The 25,828-nt window shown below is 40.0% G+C and overlaps 1 protein-coding gene across 3 annotated transcripts in view; it reads left to right on the top strand.

Moving 5' to 3' along the window:
- Positions 1–25,828, top strand: part of LOC106138974 (rho guanine nucleotide exchange factor 17) — a 58,184-nt gene that overhangs the window by 2,235 nt on the left and 30,121 nt on the right. Inside the window, exons 1-3 of one of the 3 annotated variants that reach the window (XM_013340294.2) lie at positions 1,264–1,695; positions 13,919–14,019; positions 15,441–17,502. In XM_013340294.2, the coding sequence (XP_013195748.2) occupies positions 13,949–14,019; positions 15,441–17,502 (2,133 nt within the window). In that variant the 5' untranslated portion in view covers positions 1,264–1,695; positions 13,919–13,948. Of the gene's footprint in view, positions 1–1,263; positions 1,696–13,918; positions 14,020–15,440; positions 17,503–25,828 lie in introns of those variants that run through there. The other 2 variants (XM_060949903.1, XM_060949904.1) reach the window with 2 other exon arrangements.

The raw sequence follows: 25,828 nt of genomic DNA, 5'->3' as shown, positions 1-25,828 counted from the left end.
GTACAACTTCGTTACCCGCCGGTGTTTGACTGTCGCCTTTTGTAGCGCACACAACACGATAACTACCTACATCGTGCAACAAAATGTGTCAAACGACATGCGTGTGTGGGGCGATGGAAAACAAAAACGGCTAAGCGACGTACTTCAATATTATCTTAGAAATCAAAATGGGTCAAGCGACCATATCCTATAGAAAGCGAAAAGGCAAATTGGCGCAATCGCCTCTGATTTTCAAAATAGTATGATGCAATGTAATCCATACGCCTTGACACAAAAATTATGATAAAAATCAAAAAGGTTTAAGTGGCAGATCCACAAATTTACCCAAATCTTTGTCGTTTAGATCAATGACCGCCAAAATGAGACCCATTTTTGCGGATGTGTCAAGCGCCAAAAAAATGCTCAGAAAAATTTGAGAGTGAGCCCAAACGATGGAGAAAAATTCGCTGATTCCAAATATGTATATAACTCAATATCGCAAAAAATGTCGCTTGACACAATTAGCCTTTCAACCGTCGATATGTAAATGCATGTAGGTGATAAAGGCAAACGCGACTAATAGAAATTAATATAATATTTTATAATACATGCACTCGAAATACGAAATCGGCCCCATGCCAGTTAACCTCGCGATATTTCATGAAAAAATTCCCTTTCCTTAAATACATACATACTCGTATAATACGAGTATTTATACGAGTATGTATGTATTTGAGGAAAGGGCCAAAGGGGAAAGGTAGGACTAACCTATATTTGATTTTATACAAACTATTTTTCACTGCGTAGTTTGAAAGTTAAGATGGGAGGCAGTTAGGATTATGGGAAAAATCAAAATATTTTAGCAGATTTTCATAATAACTATCTACCTTTGTAATGCAAATTGATACAAAGCACATTTTTGTAATAAAATCCTCCGAACGATGTCTCCATTTATTTTAATACATTATACCTACCTAGTTTCGTGATGTCAGAGAGTAGCTGCTTCGAGTTATAGGTAACTTGACTTTTTCACTTCGGAGATTGTGGTCGCAGGCGGACCTAGTTCCTCTCCAGAAACACGACCGGGCCCAATGCCAGGAGAAATAGATTCATTTAGGTTATTGAAAAATGATTAAAATGAAATAACTAATTATAACAATATTGCCATTTTTATTTGTCTCCACTTATTTATATTGGAAGAAATGGATTAATATTATCAAAATCTAATAGGTACAATGGCGTATAAAAAGGATTAGAAAGAGTTTTTTGTTTTCATTTGTACAAGTTACTTGAAGTTGTGTACGATCGGGTCGCGTGGCGGGTGTGCGCGCCGCGGCGGGGGCGGCGGGGGGCGGGGGCGGCCGGTCACGACCGCGCCGCGCCGACTTCGCACCGGTCGGGTCAGTTCCGATCGGCGCCCGCGCATACACGCGCGCTCAAATACGAACACAACTATTTTTTTCTTCCAAAATTTCCTCTCGAGACTGCTTCTCCTTCTTTAGTCCAAGTTGTTACACAGATATAAAAGTGATAGTGATCAGACGGAAGTTTATGTGATTACTTTGCCGAACAATATGTTCCCGGGGAGATGATCTTTTTGCATTGCAACTTTTGCACTACAGACCTTTATGGTGTTTAAAATTGTTACGAGTGAAATCTTTATCAGTGAAGCGGTGCGCAGGCGGCTCATTGTCAGATTATCTCGACACAGAACTGGTAAGTGGAGTTGGGGGACCACTTTCTTTATTGTTTTGGTCGGTGACCGGCGCGGGCGCGGCACAGGACTCGGGCACTCCGCGCCGTTTATCCCACATCGAGGATCAGTAGGAGCCTGTTTCTTTAGTAACTGTACGGAAAAAGTTAAGGTAGGCAACAGGGTTACTATTGCAAGTTAAGTAACCGGCAAAAGATACAGTATAGCTTGCAAAGTTAGGATTACTTAATTCCTTATTTTATCTATATCACTCAAAAATACCATAATGTAGTACCTAGGTACCTACCTACAAGTACGTAGGTATATTGTATTTGCCGTGTGGTTCCGGAACCAATAGAATAAAGGATAAGACCACTCCATCACTTTCCCATGGAAGTCGTTAAAGGAGACTACGGGATAATTCCTCTTTTAGGCTATGGGCTAGCAACCTGTCTCTATGTAAATCTCAGTTCTATCATTACGCCAACCAGCTGAACGTGGCTTTTCAGTTTTTTGATGACTGTTGGCTCTATCTAGCCCACGGGGGATATAGACGTGATTATATGTTATGTTGTTAGATATATGTTAATATGTTACATTGTTTTGTATGTATAAGTTTAATAATTTAAGATTCGTTCAGATATTAAAGGTATGATCTAATTCATTTGAAAAGTTTATTTTTCTTCATATCTTTCACTTGAAGAAATTACTTAATTTTAATACTCACCTTATTTTCGTTATAAAGTTAAAAACCAAATAATGACTAACTTTTGCATGGCCTCTGTTGCTTGCTCATAGGTCTATACTCTACTCTATATAGTACCTAGGTACCTATATGTATTTGATCCTGGCGTTCGCAAGACAAGCGCAAGTAAAGGCAGAAATTACGTCAATTTCAGTACCTACGGTAACAGACTGGTTCTGAATATAGGTAACTGATTCATTTCTTATAGAACAGTAGAAAGCAATGGTAGCAACTAACATCATGATCATCTATTATGGAATTATTAAGAATAAGATTTCAGCTGTTTCTAAACGGATTAAATTAATTATTTTTTAAATTGAATATTTTACCTCAATCTACATACACGTAGATAGTCCATCCAGCTTTCGCTTAAGTTTAGTAGGTAGCTCTACTCATTATGTTTAAAGTTATCTTAAAATATTTTTTTCCTAATCTCAAATTATCTTGAAACATACCTACATACATAAAATCACGCATCTTTTCCGGAGGGGTATCTTGAAACAAAGTTGGATTTTTCCATCATTCTTTCATTAAATGATTGTCCCATTTCTTTGTAAGAAATTATAATATAGGTTTACACGTCATTTCATATTGAAGAGATTGTTTTAACATGGTTTGTGAGAGCTGCGACCGACTCAGCGCGGAGCAGGGAAGTGGCCCGTCCGGGCTGAGGCCTCATGCTGTCAAAATAATTACACCAATAATTGTCTATCGACGGCAACCGCTACTCGCGACGTAGAGCGTGTACCTGCCTGCCCCGCAGACACGGCACGCCATGTCACTGGAACTAAATATCCTCAAACTGAATACCTACATTATTGGCATTAGTAATTACATATTAAGTAGTTAGTATTGTTATTCACTCTATGTGCTCAGGCTAAGTCTGGTAGTGTTTTGTGAAAGCACGGATTTATAACGAAGTGCTTAATATTATTACCATAATTATTAAGTAATCATTATTAATTATAAATTAAAAATAACTATCACAGATATTCCCGAGGCTTTGCTGGGAAGCTTTCGAGACCTAGGTAGGTATAAGTCCCTTCAGTATTAAGAAACAGCCGATATTTTATTAATGGATGGAATGTAATAAAGAGTTTTAACACACGTTTATACCGTAAAAGATTTTATAAAAAGAAAGAACAACCCATATTGAGTACATAATTGAGTTTTACATATCTTTAGTAATTCAGACGTTAAAGATTTTGCCAGGCAGGCATAAAATAATTGATATGAGGTCGAAATATGATAAAGTCTATGAAGCAGTATCGATTATGCAAAACAACGGGTGTGCGAGTGACACGTCCAGTGTACACACGCGGCAAAAACACTCATTAACGCGACGGCACGGCTCCACTCGGTTCAGAATATATTACGACCTATTACAACTATTTAAGATAAAAATCTTGCTTGATTATCGTGCAAAAACAGTTACAACTTTATTGATTGATGATCAATTAAAAATTTAAGTGCAAACAGTTGATAGCGTTTCACTTCGTTTTGTCTGGTATCAGCAAGGTCACAGCGGAGCAGGCCGTGTAAGCTGTCCAGAGGAATGTAGCCGTCTGTGGCATCTCTGTAGTCATTATTTACTCTATTACTTTGGCTCGCTCAGCGCTCATTTGAACAGCCAACAATAAGGATTTCTCACTCGAAGAATACATATTAGCTTAAGATTCGCGGCGCCGTTTGTCGAGTTTTGCTCAAACATAAAAACTGCAAAAGAATCGCTCGTGGGTGTGATTGAGGCCGTGTGCGCGTGGAATGCCGTTCCAAACAATGCGAACTATCTTGATAGTAAATGCTATAGAATTCGCATAGAGTGATAACGAGAGACGTGAGCAAATACAGATCAAATGCCAGTAATGATACGACACGTGGCTGTGAATTTATAATGTACATTTGTAAAGTAAACATTGATAAGAGTAAAATTAGGTATTGGAAACAGGAAATTCTCAAATGTATTGTAAGAAAAAAGTGCAGCAAGTGTACCTACTTTGTTTTTCAGTCGCAGCACCGGTCAGTCGTACTCTCAAGTTGCAAACCTTTACAAAAACATGTTCTCGAAGAATAGATGAAATAATTTGTAAGTGTATATTATGAGTTTGAATATATTTCGAGTGCTCTGGTGAGATCTCCGGGGATGGAGAAGGCGCTAGCTGACTCAGCGAATATTAGAATGGGTTTGCGATTGGCGCGCAGTCGGCACGTCCCTAGCAATTTAAACGTAGACACAAAACTTATGTCTAGCGTTTGTCATCAGATGTAAATTCGATCTTCCATATTGTGCTAAGCCAAATTAAAAAGCTCAAATAACGAATACAAAATTCAATAAAAAGGCAATGCTGCCGTTAAAATCAATCAACCAAATAAACATCAATATTTTCTTAAAATATTACGAACAGTTAAAATTCTATAGTTCACTTACTAATCGTACTATCATTGCAAATATTAAATTTATCATAGCACCCGAAATTATATCTAGAGTATTTTTGTTAATGATAATTTTGAACTTCGAATGAACAAGAAATAAACTTACATGTTCCCCGTCCTGAGCAACAGCGCCGCAGCCGGCCCGCCGCCAGCCGCTGCCGAGGCGTCATCTAATTAAGTCCTAAATCATCGGAATCAATAAACGCGACATTTGTCAAACTGTCCAAACAGTGCCGTGCCTATTCCTGAGATCATTTACATACAAGCTTAATGGATACGTTTAAATATATTAGCGAAAAAACAAGAAATATCTTAAAAGAGTCACGAAGTCGTGTGAGAAATGATTTGCTGATGAACGATTAAGAATTCCGCAAACTCCCGTTATTTGTATGATGCCATACTTAAATAAAATGTAGAACTCAGTATTTGGAATAAACAACACGAAAACGTTTTGAGAGAGCCGAAATTCTTATAAGCCGATGATTAATTCTGACTTGTAATATTATTATAAGAATAAATTATGGCAAGAGATAAGGCATTCGTTGAATTAAAAAAATATGTATTTCTAAGGTTTGGTACCTTAAAGCGAATGAAAATGTGGTGTAATGGTGTAGGTAGGTAAGCATGTGGCTATGAGATGCGTTGCGTGGTGTGTTCAAATTCATATACGATATTATAAGCGTGTGAGAAGTTTTGCGTTGAAAGAGAATAATGAGAGGATAGCAGATAGCCCGTTATAGCTCCCGTCCAGCGCAACTGCCCTTCGCAGACCAACCCCGGGGTGCGTATTTGATAGAGTTTAGCGGCTTTATAGTAAATTTACTCTATTTTGAAATTTTTTTCAAGCGAGCGTTGCGGTTACGCGGCGGAGACGACGGCAAGTTTTTAAATTCCGACGTTCTGGAAAGGAGTGGGACAGGATCGAGAGCGTGCATGCGGTGTTGCGTTTATAAAATATATGATCTATTTGGAAAGATTTTTAAAAATTGATATTTTAGTTTGTAATTGAAAATTCCGTTCATTTCCCTACCCGTGGCAATTTTTGGAAAACTTTTCTTTCTAAAATCCCTAGAGGACATATAGGAACCTACATGCCACATTTCAGCTTCTTGCGTTAAGTAGTTTTTGCTGTGTCTGTCACTAACGGAAGTATTTTATGTGTAGATAACGATTTTTGCTAGAAAATAGTTCACCGAACATTAATTTCTATTATATCATTAGCTAGATAGACTTCTTTTTTTAAAGTGATGCTTTTTATTTATAACTCCATTATCTACATCGTAAATTATGACGTTATTAAGGAAGTTGGGATTAGATCTGTCTTCAAGAGGTTTTTTTCCTTTAACTAGAATCCACCGTGCCGATTGGCTCTCTCGGGTGATTTACGAGTATTTCACAAAAAATATTTTAAGAAAAAGCAGTATTATTAAGAAGAAGTATAATATATAAAAAAACAAGTATAATAATTTAATGTGCACATTATCCACTTGAGCTTGAGAAGATTGCTACATCGATATGTCGCAGGAAAATGAAGTAACCAGAGATTTCGCGAAATCCCTAGGGATATCACGAAATCACGGCATATGTTGAATATTCTTATTTACGACGCCTTCTTACTAAAATGGTCAGTGAAATGTCGTTTCACTAAATAAAATCTAGTGAAATATCAGAAAAACGGATACCTTAGAGTAAAAATCGTCCAATGTATCTCTCTCCCTCTCTCTACACAAACGGACACAAGTGGGAGCGGAAGGAAGCTGCCGTGAAAGCGGCCGCCGCGTCACGAATATGAGCGAGGGCAGCTCATGCTCCTGGCAGCAAAGCGGTAGGCGATGGCACCGTGTGGGTTTAGTGGGTTCAAGTCCCACATAACCCGTCCGACTTCCCGTACCCGGCCGGGTAGACGAAGGTCTTTCACCACGTAAATAAATAATAGTTTAAAAAAAACTAAAAAACTACGCTTTTATTGTTAATCGAACTAAAAAATAGGAAATAAAAATTAATGACAAAGGAATTATAAAACAGTAGTAGCAAGTCGAACAATCAGTTATAGTCAATTACCTCCGATTAAAATTATAACAAAATTAAATTTATAAACAAAACAATTTAAATCGGAGTAAAAAGCGTGGGGTGCATTTTACTTCATTTTTATAACTCTCTTGTCATAAATATATGCTAATAGAATGATTTTAATATTTACTACCTCAAGCACCCCACGCAAAATAGATTCCGACAGTATCGTTTGGTACAACGATAAGTCAGTTGAGACTAAGAATTAACGTTATTGTTAAGGCATTATATGAATTACTTTCATATTTGGCAAGCAGAGAAAATAAAGGAAATCTTTAGATTTCATTGGGTGTCAAACCTTTAAAAACCTTTAGATATTGTGTAGGTTTATAATGTAACGTATCTATAGCATATTATGGTAAATTAAGGCCGGGACTCCACCAAAGCAGAGATGTGTGCGGTGTGCTGTGTGCTGTGCGAGAAGAGATGTTTTTCAGCTCGCGGGACTCCACCAAAGCGGAGATGTGTGCGGTGTGCTGTGTGCTGTGCGAGAAGAGATGTTTTTCAGCTCGGGTGCGGGGCGTTGAGTGCTCAGTACGCATTCTGACACGAAAGGCGGGCGAGAGGGGGGAGGGTGACATCGCTCACTGCACGCCGCTCACATCTCTCGTCTCCACTGCGCGTCGTCCGCGCACAGCTCACATCTCCGCTTCCATCGCGACATACAAATATTACACATCTCCGCACAGCGATCTCCACTGAAGCTGAGCGGAGAGGAGACGTGTCAATAACTCAATTCTATTGGTTGTTTAAAAAACATCTCCTCTCCGCTCGTCTCGTCTCCGCTTTGGTGGAGTCCCGGCCTTATTGTTATAATTTAATTGCAATAAGGGATATATTCTGTCTGTTTGTCTATATCGGAGAATTTTTTTTTTGTGAAATAATTCTTGCAGTACCTACCTAAATTGCTAGTTTTACTGTGATAAGCGCACTTATCACGGCAAATATTGAAAGGTATACTTACTTAGGTGGCTAAGATTGTCAATGATCCCTTTGTAACGATACCGAAAGCCACAGGTCAGGTCTACCTAGAATGAGGCCAATTTATATTGATACTTTTTATCTATACTAATATTATAAAGCTGAAGAGTTTGTTTTGTTTGTTTGTTTGTTTGTTTAAACGCGCTAATCTCAGAAACTACTGAACCGATTTGAATTATTCTTTCACCGTTAGGTAGTCTATTTATCGAGGAAGGCTATAGGCTACATTTTATCCCGGATTTCCTACGGGAAACGTCAACAATGCAGGTGAAAGTTGAATGAGTCGGCCATCTGCGAGCTTTCCACGCGAACGCTGCGCAAACCAACAAAGATATAGTAAAACAATGTACTAAAGATGTAAAGTACTCATTTTTTGCCACAAAAAAGTCCGCGAGAGCATATATCTATCTCTTAAGGTTTACTTACAATAAGCACTTTTATGTTCATTTTTTAAGATTATTTTTTCATTATAAACATAAGTTATTTTGAAACCAATTTTCTTTAATTCTGTATTAATCCTTATCCAAATAAATATGTTTATTACTTTCGGCTTTTCTTGTAGACTAAAATTGCCATTTACAGTATATAAATCAGACGAATAGGTTTTGAGATATAGTCGTTATAAGCAATTTGCAGCGAAACATTTAATACGGCGAACCAGCGTTCTTTCTAATACGCGGGACCGCCTGACACCCCGCATCTTTCGATCGCCCTGCTCTATCCTACTTCCTACATATACATACTTCCTTTGTATGATTGTCTGTTTTTACCTGTTACCTACTTTTAAACTGATTATGTCTATCTTTTAAGATTGTTGTTGATTATGAGTATTTAATTGAAAACACAACTGTCTTTGATATCACTTAATTTCAATGAACATCTTAGAAGATTATTACTATTTTAAAGTAAAGTAACTATACGGTCTCCGTTCCGTCGCGGGTAATGATGTGGGCCAAGTCGTCGCCAAGTCGCATAACAATTAGCAGCTATAATTGATAAAGCCGAGGAGGATGTTTGCAAAAATAAATATGATGCCCAAAATAACTATTCCACGCGGACGAAGTCGCGGGCACAGCTAGTATTTTATATACCTAAATAAATAAATTATATTGACTGACATGTCAATGCACAGAACTTATTTTGGTTCAATGAAATTTAATTTGAATAAATAATTTAGCATATCAGAGTGAGCTGATACAGTCCGGGGCTGCGCCCGCGTGACTCGGCGTAAGGTCACCGCGGCGCGCGGCGGCGGTCGTTATCCTCGGGCCGCGCCGCTACGGACGCGGCTACATCGACGATGTTGTAGCGGCAGGCTGTAGAGTTCGAGAGCGAACTTTAACCAATTTATAGGCTTATTCGCTCATTAGAAAAAACTTTTGGAATCTTTTTATCTTTGACTTTATACGTTTACAACTCAAGTACTGAGATAACCTGATTATGGATTAGAATTTTCTGCTCAATAAGTCTTAATATAATAGAATATTAAAATCTTTAATATTCTATTAGTGTTTATATTGTTTGCATAAGAAGTATACATATACAATTTGTCTTAAAATTTATTGTGTGGTTGTATGTGTGTTGTTTCTCTTTTACGCAACAACTTCTCAACGGATAATGAAACATTACAGTAATGTTGCTTAGACATGTCATAATAGCAGACGGACGATCAATAGCTAGTTATAATTCAGTATTCAGTGCCGTGCGGCTCCCGACACCAATAAAAAAGGAATAAAACCACTCTATCTCGTTCCCATGGATGTCGTAAAAGGCGACTAAGGGATATGCTTATAAACTAATCTCAATTCTATAGTTAAGCCAAACAGCTGAAAGTGGCATATCATTTTAAGACTGTTGGCTCTGTCTACTCCGCAAGGGATATAGACGTGATTATATGTATGTATATTCAGTATTTTAATTACGACAATTTAAAAAAATACCTTTGTCTGTTTTCTAAGTTTCAATTAAGGAGAGCTCGCCATAAATCTTCATTTAGAGTCATGAAAGGATGCCGAGAAATCGGATCCATTCCGAAGCGATTTAAATCAATAGAAGCGGTCGCGATTAGCATCGATAATGATGTCGCATGATGGATGCGGTACAAGCCGGGAGGTGGCGTTATTGCTTCTAATGACTTCATTAGACTATTTGAATAATTTCGTCGTAAATTTGTAAATGACGACGGTATTATTTTCAACAGCGCAAAAAAAATCCCTTTTGAGAACTTTACACGGAATGCAATTGCTCTAATAACGGCAGTGTCGTGTAGTTTCCGACTTTTAAGAAGAATAGGACCATTCTATTCTTCCTCTTATCTTTTTCATGGATGTCATAAAATGCGATAACGGGATTACAGGCATTTATTATTAGGCACATTTATCTTGCACAGCTTTTACAAAAATAACAAACGGGCTAGGTTGTTCTGTGGAGGTCAGACGGTAGTCTCTTCGTGAAAAATCTTAACTCACCTAATGCAGGATTATGGTTAATAGGCGTACCCTGGGCACTTCTTTTGCGAGGTGAGGATGTCATTGGGACTGATGCCAGGTCGAAGAAGAGACGAAGAAAAACATTGGTGTGTGCTTATTATTCGAATTTCTGTATTTAGATGTGTGCTTTTCGTTGTGATTACGTGAATGGGTCTGGTTAGCTTACATTATGACGACTGAAAACGTCACGAGTCTGGTTTCACCGCGCGTCTCGCGGAGGGATTGCCGGCAAATCACTTTGTTTCCGAACTCTGAGATTGTTATGAAAAACTGAACGAGTGGCGTGGCAGTCGGCTTTGACACGGGCCTTAAAGATAGCTTCAGAATTTAATATGAGTTAATATGATTTATTTTTTTTACAAACCTATGACATATAAAACATAAAAACACTGGAGCCGCTGTCTTTCATTGATATGATATAACTAACACAACTCTCCTCTTTAAAATTATATCACCCATTATGATTTGTAGTCCTGTTCATCATAATATCTGTTATCGACTTGTAAGTATTGCATCAAAATGTGGGCACGTTCGTTCAAACGAAAATAAAATGATGCTCCGTTCGCCGGCACATCTAGATAATTTATGTAGTTTTAAAAATTATCAATAATGAATGTTTTTTACAATTAAATATTAGGGATTTTTTAAAGTTTCGATATAACTGGATAGATTCTATTCTTATTCATTCCTAAACCTGTAAATAGAGAACCTCTAGATGACAATTCATTGAACACAATTTTGCGGAACTATTTAATTATTACGAGTAAATGGTCTTATCTTAAACAATTATCTGCTTACCTCTGTTGATAAAAAACATAATGTTGATTATAATTATTTAATGTATCATTGCTTACAGACCCATGCACATATTGAAGATAAGATAGGTAGTAAATAAATATTTTGGAATAAATCCTCTAAAGATACAAAATTAATAAGAAAAATCTCAATCTTTTACTGTTATAATTTGTCTAATGCTGTTGAAACTTTAGTCGCTTCGTACATACCTACTACATAATATACTATTCGTTGCTACTTTTTTGATAAGTAATTTATGAGGTTATTGTTCTGCGTCGTCAAGTTTATAATAGATCGGAAGTCTTCCCGTCGCGTGCAGCCGCAGCGTCGGCGGTAAATATAGCGCAGCATCGGAGGTGTCGCGTGACCAATGGTGAGGGGCGCGGGCCGGCCGCGTCGGCCACGCCGCGAACAATCGTGACAATGTCAATACAGAGAGATACATGTGAGTGAGACGACGATGCCACTCAGACACCTCGTCTCTCTCGATCCGGATGGAGGGAGATTTATGCACCAAACGATTCCAATCTGACCTTCGCAATCTTTTGGCAGGGGAACCTTACCCACATTGGATCATGATAAAAGCTGCACTAAAATAATATATGCCTGTAATATACGCTTAGTTGCCTTTTACGACAGCCATGTGAGAGATGGAGTGGTCCTACTCTAAAGTGCTGGGTACAACGCGGCACAAAGTTCTTCAGTCACTGACCATCATCAAGCAAACCTCCATGAAACTTGCGAAAATTCCGCATTTCGCTGTCAAACTGTTCTGAATCATAACATTGATCGTCCCACTGGGTAGAAATAGACAGATTTCTGAGTGTTGCGTGGCGAGTTATTTTAAATACTTAGAAATTTCAATTTTCTTGTTACATTGCATACATATGTACATGTAACCATGCTCTTTAAAGTAAATTCTTCATCACATTCATCAATCTCTTCATGCAAGTTGTTTAGTTTATGGTACTCTTTACCCGACCTTTCATCCAGGTACGTTCGTGTAAGCCTTTCCAGTGTTCCACTTTACACTTTCCTACAAACTGATAGTTTTGCGAATAGTGTGAAGCATATTATACTTACTTGATTACGAGTAACCATTTTATGCACGATACTAATAGAGTTAGCAGTATTTCAAATTTGAGGTTAAAAAGCGAACATAATGCGGTGGCAACAGTTGAAATACCATCTGCAGCGGTCAGCTGATTCAGCGGCTCGGTCGTGTGACAACCGACTTGGTTGTCAATATAGCAACTTGTTGTAACCAGCTCCGCCCGCATCGTCCAAACGCCCCGGAACAACGTCCCGTAATTTTCCTTTTCCATGGAAATTTCATCATATTGCACTCTAAGAACATTTATGGCACTAACTAAATTTTGAAATCTTTAGACCCAGTGGCTTAGGTATCACAAAGAAATAGAATGCATCAATTTTAAAAAAAATCTGAAAATAAATTTATGAGGCTTTCTCGAATCGACCACAAGAACGAATAGTTTGTTATTCGGCGCAGCGTGGTTTCAGCACTTTAGGAGAGGACGATGTATAACGGAGTGGCCGATCATGTCCATGGATTTGATTAAAGGTGATTAAGATATAGGTATCCTCATTTAATGCTTGCCTAGTCGCGAAGGTAGCGAAACTGCCAGTCGCTCTCTTCCTGCGCAGATTTTGAAAGTGAATTGAGAAAAAGGATAAAAACTTGATTAGTTACAGAATAAGGGCGATGGGGTAGCTGGCTGTCGCCATCCGCATCACAATTCTATCGCGACGCCATCAAGCTAAAAGTGAGCATCGAGTCGTTTAGAGATAATTTACTAGGACTACCTACGGTTATCACGTCTTAATAGAAGTGAAAACAGCGCACGCTGTGCCTTGGACCACGAGCCGCGGACTGTAATTAGAAACACAAAAAGTATTAGTTCACTTAAAAATGAAATACTGAAATGTAAATCATAAAAAACAGAATTTAAAATAACTCTGTCAAAGTAAAAGTGCAGTACACGTATTATACTTCATTATATTAAATTACCCAGATACGTCAGCGGCTATTCGGGGACGCAATGTTTGCAGTGCCGTATATTTGGATTTCCAAAATGATGTTACGTATATTTTTAATTAACACTGTTCCGCCATCTGCCGCATTTCTGGGGAATCCTGACTTGACATCTGCCGTTCATGCCGCGCCCGCCCTGGAATTGGTTGGGCGGCACAGCACGTGAGTTTGACGATATTATAATTCGACTCGCTAATCATAGATGTCGCTACTTGTCTTAAATGATTAAGTTTTATAATTTTGTGTGATGTTATATCTACATATACGATATTAATCTGTAATTTTAAGACAATTCATACATAGGTACATGAGTATGTATATATATATATACATATATATATATATGACTTAGAATCTTTTTATTTATGTTTATTATGAAATAAAGAATTTTGATTATCATATATGCAAGAATCTCTAAGAATGTATGTTTCTGTTCCTATTTGTTACTTTCCACGAAAAAATTACGGAACTGATTTGCTGAGCAAATTTTGCTCCCTTTCGACTTGTTGCTAAGCTAGTTGTCCGAGTTAATGAATACTTGGCCTGAGTAAATCGGCTGAAAATCATAAAAAATATTATTTAAATACAAATAAAAATTGGATTTGCGATTAAGTCGATCGGGCCAAAGCCACACTCCTCTGAATGTTTGAGTTTTGTCAATAATGTTGATGCTTGTTTAGGGTCGCAGCATGCGGGGAGTGACGTGAGCGATGTCGTCGGAAGCGCGCCCCCGCTCGCCGCCAGAGGGCGCGCGGCGCCGGCGGGAGCGGGACAACAACAGGTACACGTGCACTTGGTGTCGTTATACGACCCCAATCATGGCTTGCTTTCAGGTAAACTGAAAAATATTTTTTCTTCGCTACAACACCAGCATAAAAAGAGCACCCAACAAGTATTACTTACTACTAAAATAATTATGAAGACCTTTCTGAGAACTGAGGTGAAATAACAAAAAAAATAATATTATGTAGAAGTATGTTGCCTAGTTCTGTCCGAATCTTACCTTCTTACATCGTTGTAAGGAGATGTAGTCATATCAAAAGAAACGTATTTTTTATAACAGTTCATTTAGTTTTAAGTCCTTTAGGCAGGGAATGGATATGAGTGAAAAATTGTAAATGGTTTTTAGATTATAACAACAACTTTGTAATTGTATCTCTGTGGATAAATAAAAATTTTGAAAAATACTTTTTTTATCAAATGACAAGTGTTGTAACCAACAAAAGGATAGTGGTCATTCGGTAGGTAGGTATAATAAAATGACCTAAAATACTAGTTGAGTTAGGTTTTGCAGATTTGTTGCTAGTCATCAGATCGAGTAAGTTATTCCGTTTTGAAGCCGCTGATTTACATTGTCCATGTTTTGTAATAAAAATACTATTCTTCAATTATTAATAATGACCAATATATTATCTGAAACATAGTAATGTACTCGTTGCTTAATAGGTACACAAAGTAATACACATGCCTGCAGTTGCCCATTTCAGTAGTCTAAAATCGTTCAAAGATTAATAATTTTGGTGCGCTGGATCAACTGGTACATTAAAATAAGACAGTATTAATAAATCAGAATATTTAAATGCGTCCTCTACTAAGTATGAGAAGTGTAAACATTGGCGCGAGGTCGCAGTGTCGCCAATTGCCAGCAATCCGCTATTTATAGGCGGCGTCTTCCGTCTGTCTGCCGCCACCTGCCGCGCGCCGGCCACCACCCATATCCTCCATGAGCAGCATTGACTGGAGGCAGCGGTCATGACGGACACCGCTTGTTGTTCCAGAGATATCCCAAAGCTCTAGCTATATGCTAGTAGCCAGCGCGAGCGTCTCGCAGGGAATCCTCCCGGAATGCTCGCGGGGGAAGCTGACTGATCGCGCGCTAAATCTGGCGCCGCATTTGCCGCCGAGCAACGACGCACGGCGCGCGCGCCGCCGCGGTAATCGTGCTGTGACTGTTTCATCGACCTCCCGTGAATTTATCTAAACCGCAAAAGTTTCCACCGCGCGTCCCCGTGTCGATCGTGAAAATCTCCAGAGTCACAAGCATGACGTGTGATTCCTGACAAAGGTCCGTGTATTCGATGTCGTTTTGTTCCTCGGCCGAGTAAATAAATCAAGCGACTATTATAAATTTAAACCGATTTATTGTTAAACTAAATACGTGACCAATGCGGTGTCTGATACGGATATTGTGTGTGTATGCAGGTCGGGGTACGTGACGCTGGGCGCGGTGCGATACTCTGTGCGGCGGGCGGGGGTGCCGGTGCGCGCGGGGGGCGGCGGGGGGTGTCCGTGTCGCTGCTGCAGCGAGGAGCTGGTGGCGGCGTGTCTGCCGCGCGCCAAGCCCGAGCGCCGCACGCTGGAGCGGCTGCGGGGCCGCCTGGGGCGCGGCCGCGACGACCGGCCCTCGCGCCACCAGCGGCTGCAGGCCCTCACCGAGCGGCTCCTGCCGCGCTCGCCCGCGCCGCCGCCCCCGCCGCCCCCGCCCCCGCCGCACTCCGCGCCCGTGCTGCCGCCGGTGCCGCCGCCGCGCGCCCGCCACCGCCACAGCCCTCCGCGCGGGCTCTCCGTCGACCGGTGCGATGACTTCGACGCCGACAACATCACGCTGGTTCGTGTCGAGCCCCGCTCCATCGTCGGCTCGTATGCTCAGAAGACTATTCCTTATCGGAGTGCGTCGTTTTCACAAGGAGACTTTGCGCATGATAAATACTACAAAGTGCGACAGCCTTCGATCTTTGATTTTGGAAAACGTGCTTCTAAAACTGAAGCGGGTCGGTCGGGATCGATTCTGGCACGGCGGGAAGGCGAATCATCTCAAGATGAAAATGCTACGGAAGGTGGATCCCTCGCATCAGTAGACTCGGCGGTGGGTTCCGACGAGGGTTTGCTAGCGCACGCGTCTCCAGCGCCGAGGTCTCCGCCGCCCGCCGCCCCTCTCGACACTCTACACAAGCTTAGTGGCCGTTCGTTAACCCACCCGCTTCCTCGACGTATTCCGTCAGTGCGTGAAGAAACTGCCACTGAAGCTGGTGGCAGCCTGCCTGTGCTCGGCCGGGTCCTTCAAGAATTACGAGAGGAGAGCGATGGCTCGCAGGCAGACAGTGCGCAGCCGCACAGCGAGGGCGCGTCGCCTCTTGAACCCACCCAACCGTTTGCTTTCCCGCCGTTGCCTGAACCACCACCTAACGCGTGTGCAAACTTGCATTGTGAGTGTAGTAATTTACCGGCTGAGAGTGAGGACACCGAGAGTGCTCCAGAGAGTTCTATTCCAGTGCCTGTGTATGAGTGTATTGTGAAACAATGGTCTCAGCAGGAAATGCCCCAAGATGAGCCATCACGAGACAATGCGTCGGATGGTTCGCTAGATAGAGACAAAGAGGACGAAACGATAACTAGTGAACAAGTGGCCAATTTATTGGCAGCAGTGAAAAACACGGGATCGGCGCCGGCGCCGTTGAGCCCAGCTCCTGTACTAGCTGCGTCTGGATTGAGAGAACGGCGTCGGCCTTCCGACAAATCAAAGCGGCGGAAGGGTATCTACATCACCACGGCTAGCGATGACGGTGGAGAGGAGGAACCGCCGGCCATCAACGGCTGCAAGCGCGAAAGCAGCGACGCATCTCTTCAGGAAATGCGTTTGTCTGCTGAAGCGCGGACTTCGTCTCTTCTTGGTGAAAAATCGGATGACTCGTGCACGAACGGTCCACCCAGTCCCTGCGAAGTATCGACACTTATGTGGCCTCGATCGGAAGAGCTAAGAACGAGACGAGCGAGGTTTTCTCAACAGAGTTCAGACGAGAGGGACGATGAGTCTTACCGGACGAGACGGAAATACGGTGTCACTTCGCGAGGTGACTCTCCATCCGAGGCGGAGAGCGATACTTGTTCCCGAGATCGGACGGCGTCGCCGTCGCCGTCGCCGTTCAGTCCGTCCGACACGTCCGACGTCGAGGTGAAGCGGCAGCAGTTCAGTCGAAGTAATTTCGGGAAGACTTTGGAGGCGCCGTCTTTGAAATCGGGGGAAGTGGGTAGGAGGAGTTTTTCAGATGCCACAGTGCCGAACCGGAAGAGCAGTGCGGGCCCGGCGAGCGCGGGCGGCGCGCGCGGCCGCGGCCCCACGCACGTGCGCGCGACCTCCTCGCCGTCGAAGCTGGCGGGCGCGCGCGGCGCCGACCTGCTGCAGGAGCTGCTGCGCGGCAGCTCGGAGGCGCTCTCCAACACTTCGCACTTCGACAACGTCGTGCTCACGCTAGGAGAACATAACGTGAGTATTACTCTATTTTCACTGATTGTTTGGCTTTGGTTTAGGCACCGATGATAATAATGATATTGTCATTATTATTTTGTCATGATTGTCTCCTAACTATAAACAATCACCAATTAAAATAGAAGTATTTAGGTATTTAAAAAATCAAAAAAATAGACTGTATATAATTTGATTATTTGGAGATTCACGGTCGCATCGTTCGAGCCGACTCCAATGTCGCGTGACTCAGCGCAGCTGTTCCAGAAAAGATAAAATCTTAAGGGCACGCGTTTATTTCCGACCAACGCCAAGATTTCCAGTAGATGACGAGCCATTGTCACATTAATTGCAATGTCTATCGGTAGTAGGAGCTCCAATAAATCACAATAGTGGGCAATGAGAGCGCCACGCTCCAACAAAGTGGTCTCGAGTTACACGCCGCGGTGTTAGCAGCGAGTTAGGTTCCATTACACATTCACAACCTCGTACATATAATTACGATTGATATCTTGCAATACTTTGATTCCCTGATATGCATGGCAGATACAAAAAAGTTCGTTTGATGAAGCCATGGATTTTAAAGTTTTTATCGCAAAAAGTAAAACAAATAAAGATCTATTAGATGCTGAAGTTAAAAATCAAAATATAGTAAAGGAATAATCAAAAACATTACGCGCTCGTCAACATGCGTAAAAGTTCACGTTGTTTGGGGACCATACAAATCTGACCCGTCAACAGGACAGCCTCTATAAAACGATGCGCTACAGTGTTATGGTTCCAACTCCGTACATTGAACTCATTAACGAATCGTTTTGTCGGCGAAACGTTCGTAGCATAAAGGTTCTGTCGTCAATTCGCTTATGAATAAATCGTTCTGTCGGCGACTCGTTCGTAGTAGAAAGGTTTTGTCGTTGAACAACTCATAAACGAACCATTCTGTCGGCTGCTCATCCGGCACAGAAACATTTGTCGAAGTTAAGTTTCAGACTCGAACATCTCGCGCTACTCCGCTGTTCCGCGGTGACACGGTCTCGAGGTTGTACGCCGCATATTCCCAAAATTGACAAAAAATTAACAAAAATTGACCGTGTGGTACCCGGCACAAATATTAAAAGAATAGGACGTCTCCATCTCTTTCCCATGGATGTCGTAAAAGGCGACTAAGGGATAGGCTTATAAACTTGAGATTCTTCATTTAGGCGATGGGCTAGCAACCTGTCACTATTTGAATCTCAGTTCTATCATTAAGCCAAACAGCTGAACGTGGCCTATCAGTCTCTTCAAGACTGTTGGCTCTGTCTACCTCGCAAGAGATACAGACGTGATTATATGAATGAATTATATCAGGTGTTTTGCAAGGTTTGATCTTAGGACCGGTACAAATTGGCTTATGAAACATCGCTGGTTTCCAAGCCCGGCGGAGGAAGCTGGAGACAATGAAGCAGATTTGCGAGAGATTGAATTAATAATGTTTATTGTTGTTAAATCACTGGTAATGATGTTCGGAGCGGCCTATTGTTGCGGCGCGGGCAATCACCGGGGCTTTGTCACTCGTTGTTTTATCTAAGCTATTAACTATTAATCACAAATTAATGAAAACATCAAGATATACTAGACTTAGTATAAGATAGAATTTGTTGACGCTGTCTACCCCGTTAGGGATTAAGGTTTTATTATGTATAAATAAGGTTTATGTAAATGTATAAATATGATATAACTTTTTTTACCAGAAATCTTTTTTCTCAATTAATATTAATTGTTGTTTTGCCAGCAATCCTTAAATCACGGCGTAATAATCTCATGGACTTTACATCTCATTTCGATGTTCTTCTTTTCCATGAAAATATCGAGAATCAGTTTTCTAGGAAATCATTTACTTACTTTTTTACTCGCAGATTCAACCTCCACAAATTTCTGTTGTCCGAATTCTGTCAATCTCTCGATAAATGTTGAGTTTTTTTCACCATTGATTACCATGAGATTCCGTACCGAGACGTTACATCTGCACTTACAGTGTTTGTATCCTCGACCGCCATGCTGCCCCCCTCCCACCTCCCGGACGCGCCCAATACTATTGTGATTCGCTCATTCATTAACTGTACAGTTAGCAATACCCACATCGGCACAGTCCTCGACGAGTACATTCTTAATGTAATGTCTAAACAACATAAATTAGGTGGCTTAATTTTTGGAACCGCTAAATTTGGCGTTGAAAATACAAGTTAATCAAACATCTTGGTCAGGTCTCGTTAAGCCAGTCAGGAAGAAAACTTGTTCTCAGTATCAGCTTTAAGGATTGTGAATTGTAACAACAACTTTAATTTTTTGTATTTTTACACACTTAACCAACTGAAAATCTGCAAGAGGGTCGTGTCGTGATCTAACATTCGATTTACAAAAAATGGTCGTTATGGAAAAAGTCAGGTGAAATCAAACTTAAATTGAAGGATTTATAGGTAATTCATATACTGATAGAAAAGAAGAAACACCTTTAAAATCAATTGACCAAGTCAACAGTCTTCTCTAGCTAATCTAAGCTACTATCTATTCTATACATATAATAAATCTGTAGAAGGGTCAATTCTGTACATTGAAAATATTGAAAAAATAAATATCAGGGGGTGTTACTGGATCGATACCAAATCCAAATATGTGATTAAAAAAATTTTTGTCTGTCTGTCTGTATGTTCAGGCATCACGTGAAAACTAACGGTTCGATTTCGATGAAACTTGGTATAATTATACCTTATTATCCTGGGCATAAAATAGGATACTTTTTATCCTGGAAAATACGTAGAAAAAAGAAAAATCTTAATTTTTCAGTTTTATCCATAGACGTTGTTCTGTAGAACCGCGAACACACGTTGCGTTACCCGCAGTGGATTAAGCACCGTAACCTGTAGTGCCGAAAGTCGGCTTTGGCTTGGACCGTTTGCGGCAAACGCGCGCTGTCGTTCTTATTGGAATTTATATTGTACTAGCTGTGCCCGCGACTTCGTCCGCGTGGAATAGTTATTTGGGCATCATATTTATTTTTGCAAACATTCTCCTCGGCTTAATAGCGGGCGGTCACGCGTATTAGAAAGAACGCTGGTTCGCCGTATTAAATGTTTCGCTGCAAATTGCTTATAACGACCATATCTCAAAACCTATTCGTCTGATTTATATACTGTTAATGGCAATTTTAGTCTACATGAAAAGCCGAAAGTAATAAACATATTTATTTGGATAAGGATTAATACTGAATTAAAGAAAATTGGTTTCAAAATAACTTATGTTTATAATTAAAAAATAATCTTAAAAAATATACAAGCAGATATACAAGGAGAGTGTGGAGGGAAAGGTCGGAGTGGGAAGACCTAGACGAACGTATCTTGATCAAATTAAGGACGTCCTGGTAAAGGGTCAGGTCAAAAGTACCCGAAACCGCCGAGCTTGTATGAAGAGAGTTATGAATGTGGACGAAGCGAAAGAAGTATGCAGAGATCGTGGCAAGTGGAAAGAGGTAGTCTCTGCCTACCCCTCCGGGAAAGAGGCGTGATTTTATGTATGTATGTATGTATCTTAAAAAATGAACATAAAAGTGGTTATTGTAAGTAAACCTTAAGAGATAGATATATGCTCTCGCGGACTTTTTTGTGGCAAAAAATGAGTACTTCACATCTTTAGTACATTGTTTTACTATATCTTTGTTGGTTTGCGTAGCGTTCGCGTGGAAAGCTCGCAGATGGCCGACTCATTCAACTTTCACCAGCATTGTTGACGTTTCCCGTAGGAAATCCGGGATAAAATGTAGCCTATAGCCTTCCTCGATAAATAGACTATCTAACAGTGAAAGAATTATTCAAATCGGTTCAGTAGTTTCTGAGATTAGCGCGTTTAAACAAACAAACAAAACAAACTCTTCAGCTTTATAATATTAGTATAGATGGGTGGAATAACTGTTTTTTTTTGGCGACTTCATACAAATTCTACCAGTAATCCACAAGGAACACGAGCTGATGAAGTCAGAGCTTGCCTGAAAAGGTCGAGTCTATGGCAACATATTATATCCATGCATTTAACAACAAATATGCGGGTGAGACTCGGAGATGACTCACACGCACAACAATTTTCAAAATTATTATTAAAAATTGGCGAGGGAACTTATCCAAATGATGAAGGAAAAGTAGCTTTCAATAATGAGTTGTGCTATACTGTTTCGTCCCTGCGAGAGCTTATACTTGCTGTTGACGGAGACTTAAGCAGCGTTACGCATCAGCACAATACTTGGTTATGCAAAAGGTCCATTCTGACTGCTCGGAGTGATCAAGCATCTGCAATGAATAATGAAATACTGACACATATTTAAGGAGAAAGTCGAGAGTAGGTATATCTGTATTAATAGAATGATGGATCAAGCAGAGTCCACTAATTACGCCATAGAATTTTTTAATTCGTTAAATGTTTCTGGAGTTCCTTCACATATTATTAAGTAAAAAATCAGGGTTCCTATTATTCTTCTTCGTAATTTAAGTCCTTCGAAACTTTGTAACGGCACTCGATTGAAGGTCGTTAATTTACAACCTAACGTAATTGAAGCTGTTTTAACCGATTGTGGTGCCGGGGAGTATGTTTTAATCCCTCGAATACCATTGATTCCCAACAATTTTCCATTTCAATTTAAGAGAATACAGTTAGCTTTGTTATACTACGCCATGACAATAAATAAGGCTCAAGGTGAGACCCTAGGAGTTGCAGGTGTAGATCTTACCGCGAGTTGTTTTTCACACGGGCAACTTTACGTAACTCTTTCCCGTGTGAGCAGTCCAAGAAATCTTCATGTTCATATTCCGGACGAGCTCACTAACAATGTTGTGTATGCTGAAGCTCTCAATTAACTTTCTGTCGAATTGTCACGATCACTTTTTTATTTTTGCAAACTTGTCACTGTCAGTAATTTACTGCTACTTGCTACTTATCAAGGTCGGAATTAGTATTAAAAAAATACTTACTACAGAACGCGAGCTCAACAGCAGTAGCTCAATCAAGGGATCTCCTTAATTATTATAGGCCTAGCCGTATTTGGGTTAGATAGATATTTATATGATGTCATTGTCAGAGTTACTCAAAATGGAGAAATAAACCATCCACGCGAAGACCGACATCCGCGCGGACGGAGTCGCGGGCAGAAGCTAGTAGAACATAATTGTATCGCATCGAAGGTAGGAACAGCAACTTTGCACATCTGACTAATCTCGCCCAAAGCCAGTAGGCCGCTGTTGTTCTCACCTACTTCCAATTCTCGGTACACGGCACAGGGATCGGCAAAATATAAGACTATAGAACTGGTAAGTACTGGAGAATGTGACGTCGCGAATGTTAGTTGTGATACCAAGTTTTCTATTTTGAATATCATTAAAAGATAGGTATCATAACTTCAGATTTTTCAGCTTAACAACTGAGTAGAAATGCGTGTCATGTTAGACCACATCACATCATCATCAAAGTGTTAATGTGGCATTTCTATTTTCTTATAACATTCCGAATTCTATGGTTAACGGTTTTTTGTTTAACTGTTACTGCGAACAATAAGGCTAGTGCTATTTTAATATTATATAGAGATAGTCCTTAGTCTATATCTTGTGAAAGTCATTTTGGGTTCCATAAAGTAAAAGGAAAACCTTTTAGTTTCGCCACGTCTGTGTATATAGCCATACCTATCTATAGCGTTGTTTAGGTCAGAAACCTTAGAAATCTGCAAACAGCGACAAACATTAGTTACAACTAAGATATTTTCCCCTGTTACGTAAAGTGGGGAAGATTTTCCTCACCCACTGTATAAAGCGTGTTGTTGTTGAGCCAGGTCTTCCAACGCCTATACACATACACTGACTCGAATTTCGCAAGTTTAGTATTATGTGTGTTCGAAAATATAGTTTAAGCAAAATCATTTCGAGCTTGCTTTGTTTTTCATTATTTTTTCGAAAAGTGGTATGTAAGAAGATGAAGCGATGAGTCATGTGGCTATATAGAGATGATGAATGAAAGCAGGTCGACGCCAATATCCATGGACCGTGTAAAAAGGAATCATTATTCCTGGTAAGGTCAAGACTGCCCTTCTACTTACGCCTTCGTAAAAGAGACGTGATTGAATGTATGCACTTGTGTACCTCGATCACTAAACGTGGTGTGGAAGAGGATTCAGCAATACATTTTGTATTGCGGGACGCGGCGCCACTAGGGTATGGCGGGAGAGGCGAAGATGGCGTGAAGCGCTGAGCGTGCACTATCTATTTCCGAAGAGAACCGAATGCCATTGCCAAGGAATTCTGAGCCGTAATTACGCAACTATACCTTCTGCCCACGTATTATGAATGAGATACATCACATTATTTTTAACCGTCTGCATTATGAGTCACTTAAAAGAGACAGTGTTGTTTGGGACATTAGAATTAGGATCTGCCTTCAATTGTCCTTAACTCATTATTATCATAAGTTTTCTTCATCACTCGAGGCTTTGTACAAATTCAATGCATTTCTAGTTAACTAGATTAAATATTTGGATTTTGTCTTTGTAATAAATATACAAAAAATACTAAATGTTTCTTAGAGATCATTCTCCTGCCAGGAAAATTTTCTATGGACTTAATGAAAGTGTCAAATCCTACTAAAATAGTAACCTAGTAGCAGAGGTTGCGTGCATTGTTTTGTATTTCGATTCTGCTCATTTAAAAACAAATGTTTTCTTACCAACATCAGAAGATATAATCTATGCTAATTAAGATATACTCGTAATACGAAATAATAAAAAAAATAATAAAAAATATGTTTGTAAGCCTACTATAAATGTATCTTTATTTATGCCAATAATACAACGGTTGTAGTATACCTGTTAAAGTATTTGGCAAAAAATTCTTATATAAAGGAAAAGAAAATACATACAAATATGAAAGAACAATCCGCGATCCACTGACGTATTATTTTTTCTAAAGTAACCGTCATGAAGTTAGAATTTTCATTCGTAACAGTTGTTACTTGATGATTACCGTCTTTCAGATCATGTTGTGTCGGTTATTCTTCGATTAAATCAACTGTTCAAAGACTGCTGACGGCAAATCAAGCAGCTTTACATTAATTACCGCTTCCGGCTCTGCGTTATCTGCGGCTGTCGACCACTCGCCGGTGGGAACTTTTGCACGTCAATCAGCCCTCTTCTCGCCTCCATTACCCCGTTTGTATGTCTGCAAAGAGATATATTCATGCCAAATAATGATAAGGCTCATTATATTTATGATCTAGCTTTCGGTGTCGGCTCCGCTCGCGTTTAATTTCGTTACGGAGACGTAAACATAACAGGTAATAGTTAAATCTTATAGCAAATCCGCAAATAATAACGTTCGCGAAATTACTTAAGGAAATTAAATAGAATACCAATATGAACAGTTCTTACAAATATTATAGTAACTATTTTATATAAAAAAAGTTAAGCAACCAGTCACCGTACATAGGTTAAATATTTAAATATATAATATCATCATTATGTTATCATCATACTAGACTTAAAGGTCGTTCATATGGATAGCTTAATACTCGAAATGAGATTCAGAGACATTTTCCTCCTCCAATCCACGAGGGAAGGGTAATAGCTGGTACACACCAAGCTATCTCTTTACCAATTCAGCGTAGACGCTTGCACTAAACAAATGTGCTCACTCTTATAGCCGCCTTTTGCGACTTTCACGGGAAAGAGATGGAATGGTCATATTCTAAAGTGCTGGGAATCATATAAACTAAAAACCCACGTGGTACGACAAAATTAGCGTATAATTTTGATAAAAATGGGTAACTACGTATAATTCTCTTATGAATAATTGCACCAGGTGTTACGCAAATTTGTGCAGGTTGGTTTGTTTGTGGTGGAGCTGCGGCGGCGTCACAGCGCGCGGCGCATGCGGCGGCCGGCGATTTTGGGTCACGAACGCGAGTAAACTATAACTGCGGGTATAACTAGGGTTTAATGGAACGCGAGAGCTAATTCTCTTTCGGATAATGTTTTATTATAAGACTGATATTGTACAGTTATCTTAGTAAAACTCCCATTTTCAATCAGTTGTATGTTGAAATTTTGTGTCAGAGTTCGATTTATGTTAATAATCCCAAATTCTGAAGGGCTTCTAGTAATATTCAATTGAGCATCAAATTAAGCAATGTATCTTGCTCGGAATAATAAAATATTTCTGGATTATTTCATTCGAATAACTCATCTAGCTTATCGCTTCTTTAAGTCTTGAGACCGTAAGAGAAAGAGACATGAAACATTGCATAAAACTATTCTTCTGAGCTTTAAGTCGACCTTTTGATG

The sequence above is a fragment of the Amyelois transitella genome, chromosome 20 (assembly GCF_032362555.1).
Source record: "Amyelois transitella isolate CPQ chromosome 20, ilAmyTran1.1, whole genome shotgun sequence".
Taxonomy (NCBI): domain Eukaryota; kingdom Metazoa; phylum Arthropoda; class Insecta; order Lepidoptera; family Pyralidae; genus Amyelois; species Amyelois transitella.
Note: the sequence above shows the minus strand (reverse complement) of the source record. Positions and strands in the feature narration are given on the sequence as shown.